This window comes from Budorcas taxicolor, chromosome 11 (assembly GCF_023091745.1).
Source record: "Budorcas taxicolor isolate Tak-1 chromosome 11, Takin1.1, whole genome shotgun sequence".
Classification (NCBI taxonomy): Eukaryota; Metazoa; Chordata; class Mammalia; order Artiodactyla; family Bovidae; genus Budorcas; species Budorcas taxicolor.
This window is the reverse complement of record NC_068920.1, coordinates 164,196,760-164,222,260: the sequence shown is the minus strand read 5'-3', so window position 1 is coordinate 164,222,260 and position 25,501 is coordinate 164,196,760. Positions and strand designations below refer to the sequence as shown.

Here is a 25,501-nt window from a genome sequence, read left to right as displayed (position 1 = left end):
GGCCTGGCTGCACGATGGGCCAGAGGTAACAGGAAGCTGGAAGGGAGTCATAAAGTCCTGGGCTGTGAATCCAACAACCGAAAACTCGCCCACCTGACTGGCAGCAGAGCTTCATGGAGGTGCAGGGGCATGGGGGGGTGGTGATAGGGTCCCCCTCCAGGCGGGGGGTGATGAGGGGGTCCCCTTCCTAGGCACACTCCCAGGTGGGGGGTGATGAGGGGGTCCCCCTCCAGGCGGGGGTGTGATGACGGGGACCCCCTCCCAGGCGCGCTCCCAGGGCCTCCATCCCCAGAGCAGAGCAGACGGACGTGGGCGGGGGTGCTCACCGAGCTGGGGCTCAGCCCCACGTTCGCCTCCACATAGGCCTCGGTCTTGGGCTCGACCGCCAGCTCGGCCTCCAGGATCTTCTCCACCGGCATGTCCTCGTTGGCGCTGCTGGTCGACTCCACCTCGCTCTCGCCCCGGTCCTTGCCTCGCTGCCGCTCCTCCTGCACGGCTGAGGCGGGGTGGGGGGGTCACGGTCAGCCTGCAGCTCCCGCGGCAGCCTCCACCCCCGGGGCCCAAGCAGCGCGCCCGCCAGCCAGCCAGGGCCAGGGAGAGCGAGGGTGCTCGGGGCCGGCCAGACCGCAGCCCCGTCTCTGCCCCAAGCCTGGCCTCCCGCTCCCGGGGGGCTGTGTGTTCTGAGAACAGAGCGCGCCGCCTCTCGCTAATTCATTCAACCCCGGTTCACACCAGGACCACCCAGGGCCAGGGAGGACAGCGCCCCGCTCTCAGGAAGTGAACAGCTCAGCAGGGATCCCAAGATGGAGTGAGAAGCCCTTTCATGGGTTATGGACGCAGGCACAGCCAGGACGGCTTCCGGAAGAAGCAGCAATGCAGCTGAAGGGACAGAAAGGCAGGGACTGCAGCCCAGGCAGGGGCGGGGTGGGCGCTGAGGCCGAGGGGGTGTCCAGCATGAGGCTGGAGGACTGGGCAGATGGGGGCAGCCTAGTCTCTGGGAACCAGGGAGAGAGGGAAGGGTTCATTTCAACACGCCCCGAGGAGACGCACGCGCAGGAAGGCCGAGGGGACCAGGCACCCCACGCTGGGCATTCACAGACCCTCAATCTCAGAGCCCGTGTAGCTCAGGCCGCCCTCTCCTAAGAGAAGCTGAGACCTCCCTGAGGTCACCCTGCAGGCCAATGGGACACAGCGCCACAGCGCAGCAGTGAACCCCACCCAGAGCCCCGTAAAGCCCCGAGGGGCTCCTGCAGCATCCCGGGCTGACCCCACCGCCCCGCCTCTACTGGGGACAGCAAGGACCCTGGACCAGAGCAGTGGGGGGAGTCTACAGAGGAGAGAAGCCTAGTCCAAGGCCAGAGGGGCTGCTGAAGAAACCAGAACCCTCACAGCAGAGTCCCGGGCTATCGGGCAGAGCCCCGCGGACAGCCAGACATCCCTGAGCGATAGCAGCAGCACCAGGACTGGGCGGTGCCCCCCACCGCCCGCCAAGCCCCCCAAGCCTACCCTCCCGTGGTCCTGCTCTGCTGACCCAGAGCAGGCCGAGGCATCCCTTCGACACCCCAGGTGCCCTCAGCGCCCACCTCAGACAGGGCTTTGCGGGGCCCCTGGGGACCCCAACACAGAGCAGGAGCTTGTGCAAGCCCACTCCTGGGGGCCGCGGTGCACACACGGCCGCCGTGCTGTGCGGAAGGGCCCGCTCACAGCCCCTCACCCCCAGGGGCCAGGGGAGCCTCCGTTCTCTGAACCTGGGGGCAAAAGGGCTCTGCTCTGGGGCTCCCTGGGGTCCCTGGGCCCCACACAGCTCCATCACAGCCCACGTCGACCCCTCTCCACCACACCGGCCCCACCAACGACCATTCGGAGACACCGGGACCCAGTGGTGCCCTTCTCCGGGCCGTGGGGCATCCTAAGGGCCAGCCCGACCTCCTTGCTGCCTCCACAAACGGCTGCTCACAGCTGCCCCCTGCCAGGGGCTTCACTCTCCGAGCCCGAATGCTGACTCAAGCGAGGGACTTTCCGTTGGTGCAGCCGGACTCCAGACGGGCCGGCCGACGCTGTGGACCAGACCAGCTGGGCCAGGAAGCCAGGCAGAAGGCCTCGGGCCAGAGCTTTTGCAAGCCTGGCGCTTCTGCAAAGTCTAACAGCTGGTGGGGCTGGGTGGGAAGCTCAAGCTGGCCAGCCTGGCCCCCACCACCCCCACCACAGCGGATGCTGAGCTGGACCGGGCACCGCCTCAGGTCACCATCTGTGCAGGGGACTGGGTCACAGGCCAGAAGGGTGGACCCAGCTCGAGGCAGCCACACGGGCCCATCTAGACCACAGCCAAGTGATGGGAACTCAGAACCCTGGCGAGCAGTGTCCCCGAGACCCTGAGGGTGGGGTCCCTGGGGTCTGTGTTCTGGACAGAGCTGAGAGGCCCGTTTTACCAAGTTGGGAAACTGAGGCCAAGAGCTCCCCTCATGGCTGAGCCCTCAGGAGAGCCGGCGGCTCAGGAGTCAGACCTGCTCTGCCCTGGGTGAGCCCCAAGCCTCTGGGCCGCAGCCCCCCACAGTGAGACTGACGGCAGCCGCCTCCTGGGGGTCCACAGGCACCGTCCTCCATCTGCTTGCGACTCTCACTCCCATGCCCCCTGCGCCGTGGCCCAGTTACGGGGATGCCCGCACTCGCAACGGGCCTGGGCACAGGGGTGCCGACCGGGGGGCCCTTGGGTGTGGGGAGGGGGCAGAATTAACTAGCGAAGCTCTGTGAGCACCCTCACCGTAAGTGTTACGGTTTTACTTATAGATGGCGGCGGGAGCGGGTGGCTAGGATTCTTGCTGGACCAGGTCAGCCGTCGGTTACACGTGGTCGTGTGTGACCGACATCCAGCCGGCGGGAGGCCTCAGGCAGGAGGGGCGGCCGAGACAGGGCCTTGTTCTCCTCCCAGCCCACGGTGGGGGCAGGGGGCTGCACGGGGCTGGGGGGGGAACGTTGCCATGAGGGCAGAGCTCGCGGACCCCCTGCTGGGATCCCCAGGAAAACGCCTGGGGCCAACACTCCCCAGCAGCCGAGCCAGCACCTGGAGGGGCGCTAAACACCCCAACACAGCCAGGGTCCCCGCAGTCAGCAGACTCCAGCATGGGACCCCTCTCTGCCACAGCGCTTGCTGCCGGCCCCTGGGGAGCCAAGAGGTGGAGGGGGGATATGGGTGGGGGAGCCCAGGCCTGCCGCCTCCTTTGCTTTGGGCACCTCCCCTGTCCTTTGCAGGACCCGAGGAGCAGAAAGGACGGGATTTCCCCAGCGGCTCTGGCCCGGCTGCCCCTTCTCAAGGGCAGAGGGGGCATCCCTGCCAGAGGCCACAGGGCAAGTTAGGTGCCTCCAGCTCAGAGGACCCGGCTCTCCTTCCCCTCAGTCTGCACACAAGAATGGTTATGTGCACACAATCACACATACACACAGGCTCACACCCACATGTGTACACCAGCACTCCCACAAACTCACGTGCACACACACACATGCATACACACACACACACAGGCCTACACCCAAGCACCCACACCAGCACTCACACACACTCACACACACTCACAGACACACCCACAAGTGCATACAGGCTCCCCTGCACACCAGCACACAAACACACATACACAGATGCGCACACACACACACGTGCACAGAGGCTTGCACCCACACACGCATACTAGCACTCACAGACACACGCACACACACACACACTCACCCACACATGCACAGGCACACTCAGACGCACACACACACGTACCCATCTTGTGGCCACCAGTCTCTTGGCCCCCCATGCCCTCTGCCACATTCCTCCCTTGGGGGAGCTTGCCAACACCCCCATGCACAGGCAGGGAGGAGCAAGGCCCCAGGTGGACGGGAGGTGGGGACCCGGCTGGGGCTCTCTCCGCAGTGAAACGTGGTGCCATACCCGCCTGCACACGCATGTGCGTGCACACACACCAGGCACCGTCTCCACACCCGCCACTCAGAGCCAGCAGACAGAGACAGGAAGGAAGAGGGAGAGACCTTCGTGAGGAAGGAGGGTGAGCGGGGAGGCGGGGCAGTGGGGCGGCCCCTGCAGGCTGGCGCGCTCACCCCAGACGGGGGCCAGGTCTCCCCCTCAGGCCACGAAGCCCTGCGCGCCGGCCTGCGCCCTCTTCAGACAGGAGCGCCGACAGGCCCCAGAGTGCGGCCGCACGCCCAGCGGACAGGCCCGGCCCACGGGCACTTCCCACCCGGGGCCCCAGCCCCGCAGGCCCGACATGAAGCCATCACCTGCCGCGTCCCTCGCTAGCCAGCCCTCCCTGCGGTCAGCCAGTCCAGGTGCCAGCCCCGAGCCTGCGTCCCCATTACACCAGAAGCGACCAGAAGCCTGTCACGTGGGTCCAGCCGTGTAGCACCAGCTGGCATGGCTGCCCGCCCCGGGGCTGCACCTAGGAGGGCGCGGGCTGGCCCTGGGGGCCTACAGCCTACACACTCCTGCACAGGGCTGGGGTGGCACGCTGGGTCCCCATTGCCGGGCACTGCACTGCCCAGGTCATGCCGCCAAAGCCCTGCCCCCGCTGGGGAGCCCTCCTGGCAGGGCTCCCAGCCCAGGGCGGGGGCAGAGAGGAAGGAGCCTGGCGTGCACCTCGCTGGCCCACAGAGCCCTCTGCAGGGCTGGCACCGTGGCCACGGGTGCCCACCACTCACCCCTCCAGAGGGCAAGGCGGTGGGGCTGCCCCCACAGCAGCGGGGGGCCAGACGGCGCTGCACCCACGGGCGGACGGAGCCGCCTCCCACCGCCCCGCGGCTCTCGGGCCAGCAAAGAGTTTAACGTCGTGTTGAGAGCATGAGGGGACCGTGTAGGAGGATTTTTACTGCCTGCTCGTGACTTATAAATCCAGCAGGAGGCGAGGGGAGGTGAATCCTGACGGAATCAGGTATTTATCTAATGGTCCATAAATCAGGCCTCTAGGGCCGCGGTGCCTCAGGACGGCGCCCAATGTTCCAGACTCATGCATCAGATGGAGAGTGCGCGCATACGGCCCCAAGGCCCCCTCCCCGCCCCGAGGCCCCCTCCCTGCCCCGAGGCCTCCTCCCTCCCTGGGGGGATGCGTGGACAGTCATGGCACCATGGGTGGGTGAGTGTATGTGACCAGGCAGGGTCCCCAAAGAGGCTTCGGGCACAGCAGGCGCCCCTAACAGCCACCGGTGGGCAAGGGCAAGGGGGTCAGAGCCGCTGACCCCCCACACCCGAGACTGCAGCTCCACTGGGACAGTAGACGCTGTCTCCACTTTCCCCAGACCCTGGGGCGACAGATCACTGGGGTGTCCCCAGGACCACTCCACTGGGACAGGGGACACTGTCTCCACTTTCCCCAGACCTTGGGAGGACAGATCACTGGGGTGTCCCCCAGGCCCACAAGTGGAAAGCTTGAGAGGACCTTAGGGGAGGGTCAGCATTCACTGGACTGGACAGCCCTGGGGACCTGTGTTCAGTCACTCTGTGGGGCCCGCAGGGAGCCACATCAGCTGGGGGTCTCGACCTCTGCACGTGATGCCCCTCCATCCAGACACGTGGTCTGCCGAACTCCCCTCCACTCTTCAGGGGTCAGCTGGACACCTGTCCACCAAGTGCTGCCCAATGCCCACAGCAGGGCCAGGGCCTCCTCTGGGTTCCCAGAGGCCCCAGGCTTCCCCGAAGACAGCACTGACTGCTCCCAGAGGGCCTTTCCTGGCTGTGTGATGGTCACTTTCAGTGGACAGATGGCCACGGCTCACTGACCCACACCGAGGTGCAGATGCACACACTTCCTCTGCCCTCCTGCTGGCCTGGAGGAAGAAGGTCAGCACTGGAAGCCAGGGCCCGGTTCCACCCCAACATGTGACCGTGGCTGAGCCCCAGACCCTCTGGGCCTCAGCTTCTCCACCTGCACACAGAAGGGTGGGCCACTGTCTCTATGGAACACGCGCCCTCATCAGGAAGGCTGGGTGGGCAGACCAAGGCCCAGGCCGGCCCCCCAGCTCACGCTGGAGCCCAGGAGCTGCCGCTCTTCGGGGTCCATGGGCACACTGCCCCTCACCAGCACCGAGACCCCCAGCCCATCACTGCCTCTCGGCCTCAAGGCACAGATCCTGCAGGACCACTGGCCCAGCTGAGGTCTCAGGTTGTCAGCAAGGAGGCCTGGAGCCCAGGAAATAGACGAGTGACACGGAGATTGCAGCCTCCACAAGAGGGCAGTGCCCAGTGACGAGACAGCTGCCCAGCTCACACACAGGACGCGGGGCAACCAGACAGCCGCCCGGCTCCCCCATGGGATGGTTGGGGGGAAGGCACACACACCACCAGCCTGTGGGGACTGGGGAGCAGACAGTGCAGGAGGGACACGCAGACCCTCACCCCAGACAGCACCTCCCAGCCAGGAGCCCCCAAGCCTGGGCCAAGGAAGCCGAGGCCCACAGACAGCAAGAGGCTGGGAGGAGCCCGCCCCAGGCCCAGGCCCTGGCCAGCAGGACAGCAGGACAGTTTCAGTGACCCCGGGGGAGCAGCCTTCATGTTCCCTGCCCTACCGCCCGACACACACCTGCTGTCAACGAAGCCCGGCCCCAGTCCCAAGGCAGAGGCCTGCAGCCCGAGTCTCTCTACTGTGAGGATCTGGGGCGTGAGGCACCCCCGCCCCATCTGCGGGAGGAAGCAGAGCCCAGGACACCCCGGCGCCCAGCATGCTTCAGCTGTCCTGATGGTCTCCAGCGCTCCCTGCCCGGCCCCCCAGCCCCGGGTCTCCTGGACCGTCCTACCGAGCGGCGACAAGCAGGCCCCAGGACCGGCTTGTCCAGTCTCTGGGGTTCATTCCAGGTGGAGCCCCCACCTCCCACCGCAGCCCCCCAGAGCCCACGCACTCAGCAGGGCCCACCAGGACCTCGGAGAGGCTCTGATAGATGCCTGTCCCCAGTGGGGCTGGGAGCCGCCGGCAGGCAGGGCCCAGGGTGTCCCTCCTGTAACCCCAGAGCCTGGCGCGAAGCTGGTGCTCAGGCAAAAGTCAGTGAGTGAGAGGCCTCGGCCCCCAGGGATGTGTGCCAACGCAGCGGCAGCGGAGGCCTCTGGAGGTAGAGAGCCCCGTCATCAGAAGTACGCAAAGGAGCTGCGAGCAAGGAGGGCCGCGCGCCCGGCAGGCCTACCTTCGCGCTTCATGCCCATGGCCAGGCACTTCTGGTAGCGGCAGTACTGGCAGCGGTTCCGCTGCCGCTTGTCAATCAGGCAGTCCTTGTTGTCCCGGCAGGTGTAGGTCAGGTCCTTGCGCACCGTCCGCTTGAAGAAGCCTTTGCAGCCCTCGCAGCTGTACACCCCGTAGTGCTTGCCTGCGGGCGGGGCGGCCGTGAGCGCACGCGCGGCCTGGAGTCAGGGGCGCGCGGACTCGGACGCAGGGCCCTCGTCCTCTCCAGGTCCGGGCCGGCGCCCCGGAAAGGCTCAGCCGGTCTGCCAGCGGGGCTGCTGGGCTCGCGGGGGGGGCGTGCGAGGGGCCCTTGGCCCTGGGCACAGCCCAGCTGCCCCCTGGCTCCACCGGAGCCACCCGCCCCCGCCCACCATCTCCTGGACTTGGAAGCACTAGGATGTCCAGGGTGAGCGGCTCGGAGGCCCGCGGACCCTCGCTGGCAAGGCCGGGCTCCTGCCGCCCCCCACCCCCGCACCCGCACCCGCACCCGCACCCGCACCCGCACCCGCACCGCACAGGGTCCTGCAGCCCCGCCCTGCCCCGCTGCGGCCCCCGCCCCGGGCCCCTACAGCCCCGCCCCCGGGCCCTACAGCCCCGCCCCCGGGCCCTACAGCCCCGCCCCCGGCCCCCCGCCGCCCCGCCCCCGGCCCCCCGCCGCCCCGCCCCCGGCCCCCCGCCGCCCCGCCCCCGGCCCCCCGCCGCCCCGCCCCCGGGCCCTACAGCCCCGCCCCCGGGCCCTACAGCCCCGCCCCCGGGCCCTACAGCCCCGCCCCCGGCCCCCCACCGCCCCGCCCCCGGCCCCCCGCCGCCCCGCCCCCGGGGCCCTACAGCCCCGCCCCCAGGCCCTACAGCCCCGCCCCCGGCCCCCCGCCGCCCCGCCCCCGGCCCCCCGCCGCCCCGCCCCCGGGGCCCTACAGCCCCGCCCCCAGGCCCTACAGCCCCGCCCCCGGGCCCCCGCCGCCCCGCCCCCGGGGCCCGCGGCTCACCTGAGGAGCGGTCCCCGCAGATGGCACAGATGTGCTTGGTGAAGGACGCCATGTTCCCTGAGGGGTGGGCAGGCACTTTGAGGACACCATTGAGGCCCAGTGGGGGCTTGATGTCCTCGCTGCTGCTCACGGGGTTCATGGGCGAGCTGAGCTGCGGAGGGAAAGCGGGGTCGGCCCTGGCAGGCGCCACGGGGCGTCCGCGGGACAGGGAAGGCGCTGCCACGCCCCCTTCCACGGAGAGAGAAACGGGGGCTCGGAGGGGGCCTCGCCCACCCCCAGCCATGTGGCCCGGCAGGCCCAGCCCCAGGGAGCCCGGCAGGATGTCCGCCCCGTCGCCTTGGCCAGGCTGGAGGAGGCCGTACTGCCCCCAGGGCCCCAGCTCCCACGGAACCCCAGGCTCGAAGAAGGACCCAGGAGGCCCCGGCTCCCACCCCTGCCCCTCGTCCGCCTAAGTGAGAACTGCCTGCCACCCCCGGGCACTGCCCCCAGCGGCCAGCCAGAGCTCTGGGACCCGCTGGTGTGGCCGGCGCTTTAGGGACCCCAACCCGTGGATGGGCACCGAAGCCTGACCCCAGAGAGGAGGGAGGGGAGAGGGAGGAGACAGCACCCCTAAACACACACACATCCTCCGCCCCTCCTGCCATCACACACACACACACACACACACACACACACACAGCCTCACCCACACACACACACACACAGCATGGTGGGGGTCTCGGATCATGCAACCCGAGAGGGAGGAGGCAGCACCCTTAAACACACACACACACACACACACAAAATCCTCGCACATACACACACACACAGCCTCACCCACACACACACCCCCTCCGCCCCTCCCTCCATCCTGACGCTGCGCCAGGAGGAAGCGTGGGAAACTCACCGGTCACCGTGGCAACAGCTGCCTCGGCAGTGACACAGCAGTTTTGGTTCCGCTGCGCCCACCCCAACTCTCCCATCAGCGCCCAGGGCCCAGGGGTGCTTCCCACCGCACCCTGCAAGCCAGCCGCGCCCCACAGGCGCCAGGGCGCCAGCCAGCAGCCCCCCAATGCCCTCACTTCTGCAAAGCCCTGACCGAGGCGGAAGTCAGGTCCTGCAGCGCCTCTGGACGGACTGCGGCCGCTGTGCTGCCCCCGGGTCGCCCCGGGCCGGGCTCCTCCTGCACACGGGAGCCTCACCCCCTTCCCTCCCTGTGGGCCCTGACTCCCATCCCCCTCCTCCCAGGACAGGAGGAGCTGGTGCTCACAGAGCACTTGCCGAGCACCTGCACGGGCTCTTCCAGCCCTGGACGTCTGGGCTCGCCTGCCCAGGTGGCCACCTGGTTCCGTGAGGACACTGAAGCCCACGGGACTCAGGGGGCTGCAGGGAGGCCGGGAGGCCAGCTATGGCCATGTGGGGCTGTCAGGACACAAGGGGAGGGGCGAGGGGTGTCCAGAGGACCCCACTGGCTCCAAGAATACCCCCCACCCCCCAGTACGATCTGCAGGCTTCAGGAGCATCTTCTGGAAGACAGTCAGCTCAGAGGGGGCTCCAGCTATTTGCCGAGTGCCATCGTGCTGGGCTGTGCCCTGTGGGAAGCCCCAAGTGAGTGGGGAGAGCCGCCCGTCCCCCTCCAGAGTGGAAGCAGCGGCCAGCCAGGGGCACACAGCTTTAAGGGGTGACGCAGGTGTGAGCTCAGGCCTCTGGGAGCCACAGCTCTGAGGGACTCCCTGCATGCTGAAAGAGTGTCCAGGGCCCCAGAAATAGGCCAGCCCAGAGCCGTGAGACCATCCACCGAGCACCCAGCCAGGCACCCAAGGCCACCCGCTGCCCCCTGCCCGGGTGGGGCTCGCCGGGAGGTTGGGGGGGCGGCCACAGCTGACCATGGGGGTTCTGCCCCCTTCATTCCCTGAGTGACTTTGGGGGAATTATCTAACTGCCCTGGGCCTGAGGCTTCTCATGTAAAAACCAGAGAGACAGGAGTGCCTCCGTCCGAAGGTCGCCGTCAGGATGCTGGAGCAATCTGGGGGCCACGCTGACAGCAGAGCTCACGAGCCCAGCTCGGGGCACAGCAAGCAGCCTCTGCAGAGCGCTGGGGCCTCGGGGGGCCGCCCCCAGCCCGGCCGGGCCACGGACGATGGAAGGCAGCACCCAGCCAGAGGGAGCTGCCAAGCACATGCTCGGAGGAGGGCACACCAAAGGACTGCTGGTAAAAGGGCAGGTGGCCGGGGTGGCCAGTCAGCAGCAGAGGCCAAGGGAGGTCCCCAGGGGCCCTGAGGACACCGGTGTGGGCCGGAGGCTGGGCCCAAGGCCTCCCTCAGGCTGTGGGAGCCCGGCCACAACCCTGAGCAGCTGGATCCGCTGGGCGGCACCCCGGAAAGGAACTTGGGCACTTCCTCTGTGTCTGTCCAAACCATGCTGGGTGGGTAGGGCCCACCTGTCCTGTCCCCAAGCCCCCCACAGGCAGGCCCTTGGGCCCGGTGTCCGCCCTCCATAACCTGAGGTGGGCCTTAGCACCTGGGACGGAGCCCTCAGGCACGGTCAGCATCAGTGGCGGCTCCGCAGCGTGCCCAGGGTGGGGGCCCGTCCCATTTCCCCTTTCGCGTCCTCAGCATTCACCTCAGTTCCCGCAGAGCCTTCAGGACTTGCTGAGATAACCACCCGGCTCCATCGGGGCCCCAGATCGCCTCCTGTCTCTCGCCGCCCCTCGTCCAGCCCACCACGCCCCTCCTCCCAGCCCTAGCCGGTGAGGCCGATCACCCCCGTCAGCACGGGGCGGGAGGCCCCTGGACCCCACCGGCCTCTGCCTGCCCGTCGAGGCCGAGGGCAAACTCCTACACGTGGCCTGGTGGATGCAGCTTCACGGCCGCAGTGCCCACAGCAAAGACAGGTAGGGCCCATGCAGGTCCTCCCCGAGGAGGCTTGTCAGGGTGGCGAGGCCAGGGCGCCAAGGTGCCCACACGTGCCCAGCACTGCAGGCGAGCTCTGGGCCGAGGTGGGGAACGCCCCCTGGGTTGATGGGGCCCCTGAACCAGGGGAGAAGAGGGGCAGCTCAGGCCACAGTGCCCGCAGCCCGGCTCGGTTCTGCCCAGAGCTCCCAGCACCACCCGCATCCACTTCCCTGCAGGGCGCGGTCGAGTCGGGGGCCATCCCCGCCAGCAGCAGGAGTCAGACCGCCTCGCTGGTTCCGGCCCCTTGACTTCGCGGTTGTGGTTTTGAGGCGGAGGTGGGGGGATGCCCCCCCGAACTCCACCCACACTTCCATGAATATGGGGAACCCCAAGTTTCTAAGACAAACTGCTGAAGCCTAGAAGCTGAACTCAGCTCCCAGGGAAGGAGTTATGGGGGGCAGGGTGGTGGGGACTGAGGCCTTCCCAGGAATGGTGGCCAGAAGCTGAGCCCAGGGCTCAGATCGCGGCTAAGGTACCTGTGGCCTGACTGACCTACAGAAGGGCAGGCGGACAGCTGAGCAGTGGGTCAGCGCCAAACGTCGGGGGACACACCAGCACCCCTCCACTCCCTGAGCCCCGGCATCAGGCTCGGGACCTGCGGCTCCTTGCTCACAAGCACCTGCACCCAACAAGCACCCATCGCGTGGCGGGAGCCTCGCTGTGTGCCGGAAGCAACCTACTAGGACAGACGAGGCCCCACACCCCCCACCCCCCAGCATCGCCCCACCCCTACCCCCGGACAGGCTAACCCCAGGCTTGGGGGCATCTCTGCCACCCTCGAGCCCTACCCCGCAGAGGCCCCACTTCAGACTCACACCCAGGCTCCTCCGCACATGAGCCCTGGGGGCATGCAGGGCAGGCACCAGGCCCGGGGGCAGCAAGGAGCTTCACAGGCCTGAGGACCAGCAGGTGCTGCCTCTGGCCTGGTTCCCAGGGGACAGGTGCAGGCTGGGCCTCATCTGCCTCTCGCTGAGCGGCAGGCACTCTGCAGCCAGTGATCGGGCGTGGTGGCTACGCTACAAAGAACACAGCCAATCCCAGGAAGGCGGCTGAGACCCCTCGTACCAACCCTCCAGCCTTCTGTCTGCTTCTGGAAGGCCAGGGGACACAAGGGAGCGTGGGCCCCCCAGGAACAAAGGGTCTGACGAGGGGCCGGGGACCAGCTTTCCCAAGATCAGCTTTCCCGAGACCAGCTCCGGACAGGCCCAGCCGACAGGAAGGGGGTGGGCTCCAGACCTCAAAGGCATCCTGCCCTCCTGTGCCAGGAGTGGGGAGTCCTGGAGGCAGGGCGCCTCCCGGGTGGCAGGGAGCCCGCGGGACAAGCTGACACCGTCAGCCACACTCCTCTGGGCAGGGGGGCCTGTGCTGGACTCCCTCTCGAGATGGCTGTCCTGCCCTCCCCAGGGAGACAGTTCCCAGAGCTCCTGTCACAAGCCCTCCTCTACTGGGGCCTCCTTGATGGACAGGCCTTCTGCTATGGGGGGCCTCCTCTATGGGGGGCCTCCTCTACTGGGATGGGGGTGCCTTCCTCTACTAGCGGGCCCTCCTCTACAGGGACCTCCCTCTATGGGGGCGGTGCTTTCTCTCTGGGAGGCCTCCCTCTATGGGGGACCTCCTCTACTGGGGTGGGGGTGCCTTCCTTTATGGGGGGCCTTCCTCTGTGGGGTTGGCCTTTCTCTACTGGGACCTTCCTCCACAAAGATGACCGCTGATCCCAGACATGAATGACACTCAGCAAAGGAGAACTCAGCTCTGTCAGGAAGGACAGTTTGAGCCCCAGAAACAAGGAGAACCCTTGGTTCAAGTAGATCTCCCAGGCATTCAGCAAAACATCCCACCAGGAGACCATCAGAGCCAGGGGAGGAGATGAGCAGCTGGGGCCCTGGGCAGCTCTGTCGGGGTTCAGACAAGAAGTACCCACACTGGGCAGGTTGGCAGGGGTGGGCGGTGGACCAGGCCTCAGGGGTCCCCCAGACAACAGCTGGCTCTGCCAGGCACCAGCTGCCTCCTCATCCAGACACGACCCCAAAAGACAGACTGTTCCAAGAAGCATCTGAGCAAATTCGACCATGGAGACCACCAAGCCCAGGAGGTCATCTCTCTGAGACCGCTTCCAGAGACAGAAGGTGGAAGTGACGGCACCTGCTTCCCAGGGGCCGTAAAAAGTGAAAGTGAAAGTGAAGTCGCTCAGTCGTGTCTGACTCTTCGCGACCCCATGACCAGGCTCCTCCGTCCATGGGATTTTCTAGGCAAGAGTACTGGAGTGGGTTGCCATTTCCTTCTCCAGGGAATCTTCTCGACCCAGGGATGGAACCCAGGTCTCCCGCATTGTAGACAGCCGCTGTTACTATCTGAGCCAACATAGAAGGTGCAGGTAAGGTCAAGCCCCGCCCCCTGGTCCGGGCCGCTCCAGTAGGCCCCGCCCCTAGTCAGGCCCCGCCCCTGGCCCAGGCCCTGCCCCTAGTCCGGGCACCGCCCCGCACTTACCTGGGGGCTGCCGGTGCCGAAGCCCAGGGTGGGTGTGGTGGGCACCGACATGGAGTGCGGGCCCATGGGGGAACTGATGACCGAGAAGGGCGGGCCCATGCCATTGATGGGCGAGCTAAGGGTGCTGATGGGTGAGTGCAGCTGTCCCGGGGAGCCGAGCGAGGAGCCGATGCTGGGCCCCAGGGAGGGGTGCAGCGAGGGGGCCGCCATGGAGCTGCGCGCTGTGGGGGAGCTGAGGGAGGAGGAGTTCACCTGCGTGGAGAAGTCTGCAAGACAAGAAGCCACAGGAGGCCGGTCAGGAGCCTGCACCAGCGACCTGCTACCCATCCCCCGGCCGCGGTGTCCACGCCAGGCCTGGAATGGCAAGGGACTGCCCTGGGCAGGGGCCCACCGGCCAGGCCCACCCAGAGCTCCCCTCCAGGCACCAGCCCTGCCTGGCCCAACTCTGAGGTTCAGGCTGGGCCCAAGGCAGACGTAGGAAGGGCAGGCTGACAGCCTACCGGAACAGGGAGGCCAGATGGCTGCCCCTCAAACCCGCAGCACACCAGGCCCATCCACCTGGAATGCCAGTGGCCCAGAGTTGCCAGCCTCTCCGCCCATCTACTCAGGGGGTCAAGGTGAAAGTCTGGGGATAATAAAAAACCTGAAGGCTGATGTTTCCACCACACCCACCGTGCAGCAGAAACAGTCCATTTCCTCAGTGTGGATGAGTGAACGAAGTTGGGAGGTAAACGGCAGGTCCCCTTACCCCATTTTACAGATGGGAAACTGAGGCCCTGCGTCCTTCCAACTACCCACGGCACAGTGGGCCCAGCACACCGCACGGGCCTGCTCAGGGACCCAAGCAGTGGTGGCCGAGACACCACACCCCCAGGCCCTCTAACACATGGGGCCCTGGAGAGGTATGGCTTCCTGTGTGCCCTGGGCCTGGTGGCCTGTGGCCTGGGGGAGGGGAGCTTCCCAGTGGGCCTGGTGGAAGGGCCCGGGTGTGCGCCAGGTCTGGAGACAGGCAGCCTACAGAGGCTGCGGTGAGAGGCCCGGACCTCCCACACGCCAGTCTTTCATCCCAGGGTTTTCCAAGTCCCGTCAAGCACTAATTGGGCCTCCCTTCCCCACCCCGAGGGCTCAGCAAGAAGCTTCCACAGGAGGGAGGCTCTCCGGGGTGAAACTGCCGCCCGAGGGCCTAAGCAGACCACGGGAACTCAAAGAGGCCCCAACAAGGCAGCTGGAGCCAGAGCTGCAGGCCACAGCAAACCCTGCTTCTGTCTGGCAGGGTGCCCTGAGCACACCAGGACCCCACCCCGGACCCTGCCCGGGGCCTCAGCCTTCCCATCTGAAAAATGGTCTCTGGGTCTTCCAGCCAAGCCTGCAGTGATCACACAAGCTTCTGACAAGTCGAGCGGGCCAGGGGTGCAATGCAGTGGCCCTCTCCAGGCACTCCCAGGTTGGGGGGACACCCTGCCTGGACCACCCAACAGCCCCAGGAGGATTTCGCATGCCCGAACCTGAGAGCAGCCGTGCCCAGAGCGCCAGGCTCAGAGCAGGAAGAAGCCTTGTCTGGGCATCACCCCCAAGTCCTCCCCCAACATCAGCCACCGGTACCAACAGTCCTGGGGACACGCTGCACGACACTGCCCACCCCCAGGCACAGCCAGGCAGGCCCGACTTTGGCCGGAGCCGAGCTCTCTCCCAGGGCCTTCTGAACTTGTCCATGGAGGTGCTGGGCAGCCCACAGAGTGGGGAGCCCCCCCACCAGGCACACAGGAAGCTCTGCCAACCCTGAGGACCCCCTTCTCTGGGAGCTCTTACCCATTTCCTTCCTGCAGCCCCCAGCTTGCTGGGCACCCCCTCCCTCACTTGCCCTCTGAGGGAGGAGGGGCATGGCAAGGGGGCCTTGAATTCCACACCAAGGAGTAGGGGCCCATCTGCCACTGCACAGCAAGACTGCCTCATCGAAAGCCCTCGCCATTCACAGAAACGAGCATAAAGCGTTTCACTGAAAGTAAGAGCTTATGGAGTCCAGGTCCAGATGGCAGCACCTACTGGCATAGATGGGAACTGCAACCCAGCCCTATGAGCCATTAAGCTTCCTGCATCACCATCAGGGGCTCAGCTGGTAAAGAATCCGCCCGCAATGCGGGAGATCCCGCTTCCATTCCTGGGTCAGGAAGATCCCTGGAGAAGGGAAAGGCTGCCCACTCCAGTATTCCTGGGCTTCCCTTGCAGCTCAGCTGGTAAAGAATCTGCCCACAATGCAGGAGACCTGGGTTCGATTTCCGGGTCAGGAAGATCCCCTGGATAAGGGATAGGCTACCCACTCCAGTATCCTGGCCTGGAGAACAGTCCATGGGGTCACAAAGAGTCGGACACGACGGAGCAACTTCCACACATGACCCACAAGAGGATGCCTACAACCTGTATGCCCAGAGGTCTTCCCCAGGGGTTGGTGAGAGCAGGCAGGCTGCAGGAAGGGAAGCAGACACGAGGTCTGGCTGCACGCCCTTGACCTCAGTGAAGGCCCTGACCTTGTCCACCCACCTGTGACAGACAAGGAAATGCTCAGCAGGCACGCTGCCCCAAACCTGCAGCTGCCCCCAGGCCCACGGTCACTGCTCCTTCCCCACGGCCCGTGGGATGCCCACTTGGCCGGCCCTCGCCGCCCCCTCCCTGCTTGAGGAACCCTGCTTCAGCCCACGCTGCAAGGTGCAGGCTAGCACAGGCCCCTCCCCGTCACTGAGTCCCAGGAAGCACCTTTCTGACCTCCACGGGACGGGGGCGGGGAGCAAGATGGACATTACAACATCCGTTTTGCAGGCATCATCCCCAGAGAGCATAGCGGCTACCGCTGGGGCCACAGATGGGAACATGAGCGTTCCGACCTCTGCATCCAGAAGCCCAAAGGCCTAGCCTCCTGAGGGGAGCCGCCCAACACGCTCCTCTAGAAGCGAGATGGGGGTCTGAAGCCAAGAGGGAGACGTCACCCCGGTGTTCCTGCAGTTTCCCCACCTCCACTTGGCCAGCCTGGGGCACTGGAGAGTTTCAGATTGGAGGAGAAGACAAAGGGGCTTCTTGGAGGTGGCTGCCCGAAAGGGGTGGAGTGCAGGTGTCAGGGCCGGGGGCGCCCCCTCTGCTGGCCATCCACGCCCACAGGCAGGGCCGCAGAGCTCCCCACCCCCGCAGCTGCAGACGCTCACGGGTCTGGGCCGGGCCTGCTGGGCCTGAGCCGCTGGCTTGTTTGTTTGCTGCTCCTTGGCAGGAAGGGGCGGGAGAGGCCGGAGAAAGCTCTGGCCGGAAGGAAGGAGGGAAGTGGCCTGTTTGGCTGCCAGCTGCCAGGCGGCACCCCAAGTATGAGAACCATGAGGAGGGGAGCCAGGCGCTGGAAAACTGGGCGGGAAAGCCTGGCGCGAGGAGGGGGGGTACTGGGAGAGAGACGGGGGCCAGCGGTCCTGGGTACAGCCCACCCTCCAGATGCGAAGGGAGGGCCTGGTTCCCCAGGCCAGCCCCCAGGCTCATGTGAACACCAACCACTCCAGACCAGGGGGCTACAGGCCCCGGGGAAAGGCCACCCCAGCCCATGCCCACCTCAGCGACCCCCAAAGCCCCCAGACTCCCACTGAGGGCCCTTCCTGTTACACAACGCCCACAGTAGACATTTCCCGGAGCCCGGGTGACAATGCCCTGGGTGTATTTTCTGGAGTCTTCTGGAGTCTGGCCAGGGAGGGAACATTAGGAAAGAAAGTGCCTAAACACCCCCTGCCCCACGTGTCCGCAGGCTCTGCTTCTTCCGGGCCAGCATGTGTCCCCACCCTCTGATAAGCAGGGGCTACGATAAGGCGCTCTTCTTGAAGTCATACTTTGGACCTTCAGAGGACTCGCCACCAGCGGTCACTACATGCTTATCTGATCCTGGGCTGCAGGACTCAAGGCTCAGGCCCAGACCCCACCCTGGGAGCTGCTGACAGCCAACCCTCCCCACCCACGAGGACCCAGGGCACTCCGGGGAAGGGGCAAAGCCCAACTCCCGAATCTCCCTGCCCCAAACCTGGGCCGGGCCCAGGACCACCCTCCGCTGACACCCTCCCGGCCCCTGGGGACCAGCAGCAATCCGTGAGACCTGGCCTCGGAAGGAGGCCATGGCCTGGGAGCTCACAGGGACCCCCACGAAGAGCCAGGCAGCCCCGACCCGGACAAAGGGACAGAAGGCCTGCCTGGCAGAGTGAGGGACAGACCTCTTCCTTGGCACAGAAAGCACTTCAGGCCATAAAACTGACGCTAAACGCAAACACCTGGAGGCCAGAAACGGATGCCATGGGGCAGAGACGGAATGCCCCGGAAGGTTCAGCACCCAGAGCACAGCAGTGACTGTAGGGCCCAGGGCAGGGGTGAAAGGTTACACTCGGCAAAGTCAGAGACTGTTCCCACGGTACAGGCCCAGGCCGCTTCCTGAGGTGGTGAGTTCCCCGTGAGAGCTGTATGCAAGCTCGAGCACGGCCAAGCAGAAGACCCTGGGCTCCCTCTGGGGGGCGGGGGGCATTCCCCCAGCCAACAGCCCTCAGCCGCACGGGCTCCCTCCTCCAGAAAGCCCTCCAGGACCCTCCGCCTCCCTCCCCGCCCGGGCCCCCCAGAAGGAAGCTGGGGAACCCCCACCAACTCCCTTCCGGCCTCTGCCAGGGAAGGCGGGGGAGGCAACAGGAAATGCCAGCCCAAGGCAAGCCTCACAGGCTCGAGGCCAGGGGACCCCCGACCCTTGGAAAGCAGAGCTGGGAGGCTCCACTGCTCTCCTGAACCTGCAGGGCTCAGCAGGGCGGGGTCCGAGCAGGCCCCAAGCTGGGGTTCAGGGTCCAGGCTGCACATCCTGGGGGCCGGGAGGGCACCAGGCCCGGCCAAGCAGGAAGCCCAGCAGATGCGAGGGAGTGTGGGGAGGGGCCCCGGGCAGGAGCTGGGCAGGGGGCAGGAACAGACGGGCACGGGGGGGGTGGGGGGGGCAGCGAGAAGAGCCCCAGGGAATCAGCCCCCAACCCGACCAGGACCAAGCCAGGCTCTGAGCACGGGCATCCGCTCCCCCACCCCTGCCAGAAGACCACCCTCCCCCGGCCCCCCGGAACCGAAACCCCACGGCGGGGAGCTGGCAGGCCCTTCGGAGCTTCCTGGGACACCCACCCCCAGCCCCCGCCTTCCGGAAGGACTGCTTCCCCTGGCACCCGCAGGAGGCAGAAGTGGCAGCCGCGGGGCCTGCGACGGGACCACGGCGCGCCGGGGTTTGGGGGAGGCGGAGCGTGGGGGCCGGGGGGGCAGGAAGGTCCACAGGCCCCACGGGAAGGGGGACCCTCAGGAACGGGGGCAGCACCCTTCTGTAAGTGGGCACGCCTGCTGTGCAGACAGGCCCTGCAGAGAGGGGTCCCAGCCGAGCCGGGGGCCTGCAGAGGGTGGGCCGGGAGCACAGCCGGCCCACGGCCTCTGCCCGGGGGCTCAGGCGGCCTGGACTGCGGCTCCTCTGGGGTACCATGGCCCTTTCCCCAACAATGCCCCGAACCTCTGCCCCAGCGTGGGGGATACGGGTCAGCTCGGCCTCCACCTCAGGGCCTCAGAGGAGGGTCGAGCCCAGCGGGCAGGCAGCCTCAGGGGCCCTAGCAAGGGGCCTCCCCACCGGCCAGAAGGGTCCCAGGCCCAGGAGGCCATCGACGTCAGGGCCCACACCAGAGTCCAGGGCAGCCCCGACCCTCCAGACCCCGGAGGAGACAGGAGCGGGGGACACAGTGACCCAAGACAGGCGCCTCCGTCACCCCTAGCGCACCGCCCAGACACCCCCGACACCCAGCAGGGCTCCACCCGAGCAAGCCGTGTGGGAGGCAGGCGGACGCCAACTGCCCTGCCCAGCCTCTGTGACACCTGGGGGAGGGCAAGGAGAGGGCAGGCCGACGACGCCGCTGAGTGAGGAGCAGACAGCGCGGCCCCACCGGCGTCAAGGCTACACCAGGGCCCAGAGGGACCAGGGGCTGCGGACTCGGTGGACGGAAGCTCTGCCGGCACCACCACCCGAGGGGCCACTTGCCCCGCCCCCCGAGGCGGCGGACGGTGACCCTGGGTGGCTTCTGCCGCGAGTGACAAAGGCTCGATGCTCCGGGCTCTGATGGCTGTCCTGAGCCGGCTAGGGCTGGCAAGGGGTTGGGGAGGGAAGGGAAGAGGTGGGGCCGCCCTCGCTGGCACACTGGCACACTCTGGGGACACCGCGGTTGGGCCCTGTGGTGGCAGGTGTGGCTGGAGCCCGGCTGCCATGCTGGAAGTGGGGAGCGCAAGCGGGAGGCGGGGGTGGGGCAGACGGGGCTCCCAGGGCCAGCCGGCCGGCGCCTGGACCTCCAGGTCCACGAGAGAGCTCAGGCGCAATGGTGCCAAGGCCCTGGGTGGGGCGCTCAGGCCGGGGTCTTGGCAGGAGGCTGCCCCCCAGGCCCAAGCCCAGAAGCTCACGGTCCCAGGGGTCTGGGGTCCAGCCTGCATGCCAGGCCAAGCAAGAGTGCCCACCCAGCGTGTCTGCGCCAGCTTCCTCCCAGTTCCTGCAGCAGACCCTCCACAACCCACTGGGCTGGAGGCACCCAGACAGGCGCCCACGGAGGGCACTCCCTGGGGGCACCCTAGAGGCTGAGGGGCATGCTGAAGCTGGAGGGGGCACTGCTCCGGCCGAGTCCTGGAGCCCCCGTTCACCCCAACTCTCCACGACTCGGGGAGCCAGGCTCGCCAGTGCAGGGAACACACCTGGCCAGACCCCCAGGATGCTGGGGCCAGACCACGGCGGAGCCCTGCAGCTCTGGCCCCGTCCCCTGGCTGCAAGACGGCCCCTCCACCGGGACACCCGAAGTGCACCTGGTGCAAAGACCACCACACAAGCCGCTCAGAGCCTCCAGATAACGGGGTCTGCTGCACAGATACCACCACCTGCCCCTCCTGCACACTGCAGGCGCCCTGAAGGCTGGCTCCCAAAATGCCAGCTCGCCACCCTCCGGTTCCCCGCCCCCATGACTCCAGGGCATCCTGGACCTCAGGGCTCGGCCCGTTTTTCAGCCAGGTGACCCCAGACAGACCAATCCCTAGGTCAGCCCAGCAGGCAGGCCTGTCCCCAGAGGCCTGGGGGAAGCTGGGGGTTGGGGACGTTTAGGGTCAGGACTGGCAATGACTGGACGGCGGCCACGGCATTCAGAGACCCACCCCAGGGCCAGGCTCCCACCTGGGTACTGTTTCTCCATCCGCCCAGCAAGGTGCCCACCCCACGGCGCAGGCCACAGAGCCACCGGCTGGGGCCCACCCCGGAGATGGCCGGGGACGATGAGGATTCAGGCGACCTCAGTGACAGAGCCCCCCGCCCACCCCGGGGTCATTCCCCTGCTCAGCGGCCAGACAGGAGCTGCCCTGGGGGGAGGTCAGGGAGGGGCCAAACCTGAACCCCCAGGCCTGCCAGAATTCCCGGGAAGAGGCAGGGGGTGGGGGGCGGGGGGCCACAGGGAGGGGGCCACAGGGCAGCTGAGGCTGTGCTCAGCCCCTCGGTCAGTCCGACTCTTGGCGACCCCTAGGACTAGCCTGCCAGGCTCCTCTGTCCATGGGGATTCCCGGGCCACAGTCCTGGAGTGGGCTGCCGTCTCCTTCTCCAGGGGACCTTCCTGACTCAGGAAGCAAACCTGCGTCTCCTGCACTGGCAGGTGGATTCTGTCCAAAGAGCACCATTGAGCCTGCATGCAACGCCATCACCGCCACGGCCTCTGCAAAGCGGAGATCCCCAAACGCAGGGCCTGCTGGCGGCCGGTGGCCTGTGCACCCCCCGTCTGAAATCAGAGCAACCTCGAGGTAAAGCTCGAGTCTGGGAAACAGCCCCGGTGGCCGCCCTGCCCTCTGGGAACCTGGGGACTCGAGCAGCCCTTCGTCCCACCTGCAGGTGAAGAAGGGGCTGGGAGGGCGGGGTGCTCCCCGCCCCCAGCGCCAGAGCCGCTCTCCACCAGATGCCCAGCACTCCTCACTCTCACGCAGAGACCCCGGGCCAGCCCAGGAGGCCGGCCCTGAGTTCCAGGCCGGACCTGCTGCCGGCGGGGACGTCCACCGTGGGGACGACGAGCGCGGGCATCCGGGAGCACGCTCACCTCTCCAGGGCCCGGCAGGGGCTCCCGGGCACCGCGGCCTCCCGTCCAGGCAGTGCCCCGGAACCTTCCCCAGCAACTCCGGGGAGCTGGCCCAGGCGGCAGAGGAGGGGACACGGGGCGTGGGGGAATTCCTGACGAAACCCCGCCTGCCCCACGGCCGTCTAGAGGGCAAGGGGGCCCCCCGAGCCCGCGGGCTGGCTGAGGCGGTTTCTCTTCAACAGGAAAAGAAGTGATGCTTGTTTCATTCTGAGCCACGCCGCTCCGCGGGCTCAGGGGCCGCCGCCCAGCTCTGTCGTGGAACACAGGTGCCTCCACCCCCGGCCTGTCTGAAGCTCTGCATTTCCCGCAGCCCTGCGGCGTCGGGGACACCCAGCAGATACTCAGGCCTCCTGTGCTGGAGACGGGGGCAGCTGTCCCGGGGGCCCTCCCGCCCCAGGATGCCAGGCGGCCAGGGAGCAGGGCAGCTCCTTGGGGCCTGACGTGGGCTGGCCTCTCCTGGGACGTCCCCAGCCCTCCCACCACCCTCAAGCATCGCCATTTCTCGGATGTGGGCATGGATGCTCGGCATCTCCAGAGCCATGTGAGGGGTGCAGCAGGGCCAAGCCTGAGACCTGGGGGTGCAGAGAGCCAGCCCGGCACCCAAGGGGCTCCTGGGGGGCTTCTGGAGACCCCGCTGCCACAGTGTGCTGCGAGCCTGGCCCCTCGGTGTCCTCCCGGGGCAGAGGCTCACCCCCACCCCCCACACTGACTCAGCCGGAGTCACCAGGCCGGTGCCCGTCATGAGCGGAGGCGCGGGCGGCAGGGCCTCTGCAGACGGAGGCAGGGCTGCTCCCGTGAGACAGACCGAGAACTGGAGCGGGGCTTCCCCGTCTCCGCTGCAGCGGGAGCTCCTCCCGCCTGGGCCAGCACGGTGGCCCCCACACAGTCCAGCTTATCACCCCCACTCACCTCTGCTAAAAGCCTGGGGGGGAGGCCCGCACAGACTGCACCTCGGCACCCCTTCAGGCTACATCCCACTGAGCCGGCCCACCTGGGGGCTCACGAGCTGGCAGGACTGTCCCCAAGCTGAGATCTGACCCCCACCTCGGCCACCCCTTGGGGACCTGCTGCGTGCCAGGCTGTTTCTCCAGTCCCCGCCCCAGGCCCCCAGCAAGTGCAGGGACAGGACGGGGTCCCCACTCTGCACCGGGGGGCCAAGAACCTCACCCCGTCCTCACAGAGCATCGAAGCGCAGTCCCAGGTCCCTGACCTGAGGCCTCGTTCCTGACACACCTCGCAGGCCAGCGGCCAGGAGGCTGAGACCCTCTGTGACCCCCAGCGGGCACTTTTCAGGGGCCGCCACGGCAGCAGAGGGGAGAAGCCAGCGGACCCCCCCCCCATAGTGAGGGTACGCAAGAGACACAGGGACAGGCCACATCCGCGCCCCACGAGCCCAGAGAGCCCGCACAGGGACGCAGCGACTTCCCGCGGCAGCGTCCAGCCTGGCCACCCAGCCCACGGGCCTCCAGGCAGGGGCGGACGGGCCGTCTGGCAGCTGGACAGCCTCCCCGGGCCTGGATGACCGTGACCTCCGTGAGGGCCCCATCAGCCCCTCTGTACAGACGGAGCCTCAAGAGGCCACGCTCGGATCTGGCCGCAGCCAGGCCACAGCGGCTGGCTCAGCATGCCCTCCCAGCCCTGTAGCAGCCCCTGCACTGGCCGCTTGGCAGTAGGACCCCCGCGCCCTCGGCCACCACCAGAGCCTCCCATGACCCCCATCACGGCCCTCAATCCCAAAGCCCACCCTCTCCTCGCCTCCCCAGCACCCCCTGCCTCAGTGCCCCTTCCTGACCTTCTCGGCCTCGGCAACAACCACAAACAGCCTCCAGGAGGGGCCAAGACCAGGGCCGACTGTGCGGGAGGGGGACCTGGGGACTGTATGCTTCCACCGCTGGCACCTGCCCTCGGGATATGGGCAGATAGCCTCCGCGAGCTGCGAGCCCCAGGCAGCTCTGGACGGGAGGTGGGGCCTGGGGCTGCCGATCACCGTCCAGCCAGATGGCTGACACGCACCCCCAGGGCAGCACCATGCCGAGGGGCTGCAGTGACCAGACCCTGGCCCAGGGCAGCTGGACTCCAGGAAGCCCAGATTCAGGGGCGGGGCCACACCAAGGCCGGGGGACGCAAGCCAGGCAGGCAGAGGTGTCCAGCTCTCATGGCTGCCCCCCCCGGCACGTGACACAGAGTAGCAGGGACCCAGAACCACGCCCCTCGAGGCTCCAAACCCACCCCGATTCCCCAAACCCACACGCCGTCCACAGAGCCGTGCGGGCAGCAGGGCACAGCCCCTCCCGGGGGGCCGCGGCCCGCTGGACCTCCGTGGACCCTTGCCACCTGGCCTCGCGGGCGGTCAGCTGCCGCCTGCGCCTTCAGAAAGACAGCAAAGGACAACCTCTCCATCAGAGGCCTTGAGCACAGCGCCCGCACCCGCCCAGAGCTGAGCAGGCGGCAGACACAGGTGCAGGAAGACCCCGGAGAAGAGCGGGAAGGCCTGGCGCGCTCGGGATGGCAGCCACCAACTGCAGACGCTCAGACACGGCACACGTTTGACTCAGGGAGCCGTCCTTGCTCGGGGCCTAGTGACTCGATGCTACCCACAATGCTAACACGCCGCTTTGGAGGACTTCCCAGACAATGAGCGACTGGAAAAAGCCCGAGGCGGTACCATGAGAAGCCAGGCAGGAGACAATGGGCAAAAAAATCGACCAAACACCTAGCAGCCAAGTGCACGTTCTACGTGAACAGATCCCCAAACCCTGCAGGCGTCTCCTACGTGTGGCCCGGACAAGGGTCCCCTCCCCCAAGGAGACGAGCAGCGTGCCTGCAGGACACTCAGAATGTCCGGCCCAGCCACGATGGCACCTTGTCACACGAGGGCTGCAACAACCAAAGTGCCCGCCACACACACACACACATACACACACACACACACTCACTGCTTCTATCTAAGAACTCCGGACTAAGGGTCAACACATTCCACACCCTCTATGAGCACAGGGCCGCCAAGGCCAGCCCAGGACATTTTCCGTGTGAAGCTTGCTTCACGTGACTTTGAATGGTTTGTCGTGTCAAGAGACAAACTGACCTAGAAAATTCTCTTCCTTACACCCACTTTACAGACGAGAAAACCAACAGCAGAGCTGAAGAGGCCTGTCCAGGCTGGCATGTTGGGCTGCCCAGTGCTTGCCCTCGAGGGACAGCTGCTGGAGGGGTGTGGACACAGACCCCCACCAACGCCTCTGGATCAGGAAGGCAGAGCCCCCCGCTGCGCAGGGCTCTCCGCTGCAGGACGCAGCCTTCGAGAAACCTCGGGCTCGGAGACTTGGACCTGGAGCCAGCCTTCACGGTCGCTCGGCGAGGGTGGGGGACACCAGCGCCAGGACGTGTGCGTGGCGCCAGCACGCCTGGGTGCCTGCTCCTGGGATCCTGACTGCTGAACTCAGGTGAGGCTTGTGAAGGGCAGCGGAGGGCAGGCAGCCCGGCGCCCTGCTCTCCAGCAGGCTCTCATTTCAGGTCCCGGAGGCGACATGGAGCAGCCTCGCCTGGCGCCCACCACCATGCACACGGCGGGAGAAAAGCCGGGCCAGGCCGGCGAGGCACCCTAGACGTGGGGGCAGGACCCTGACCAATCACAACAGCAGGGACTCAGGAGGCCTGGACGGGCAAAGTGCTCCCAGCTCCTGTGCGTGCCGCCAAGTCTCTTCCCTGAACCGCTGTGTGGCTCTGGGACCGTC

At 67.1% G+C, this 25,501-nt stretch overlaps 1 protein-coding gene across 2 annotated transcripts in view; it reads right to left on the bottom strand.

Annotated features, from left to right (window-relative positions):
* The window catches only part of RXRA (retinoid X receptor alpha), a 91,478-nt gene that overhangs the window by 13,239 nt on the left and 52,738 nt on the right, over positions 1-25,501 (bottom strand). For both annotated transcript variants that reach the window (XM_052649816.1, XM_052649817.1), the window contains exons 2-5: positions 13,606-13,871; positions 8,186-8,336; positions 7,165-7,344; positions 327-496 (exon numbers count right to left, since the gene is read on the bottom strand). In XM_052649816.1, the coding sequence (XP_052505776.1) occupies positions 327-496; positions 7,165-7,344; positions 8,186-8,336; positions 13,606-13,871 (767 nt within the window). The remainder of the gene's footprint in view (positions 1-326; positions 497-7,164; positions 7,345-8,185; positions 8,337-13,605; positions 13,872-25,501) is intronic.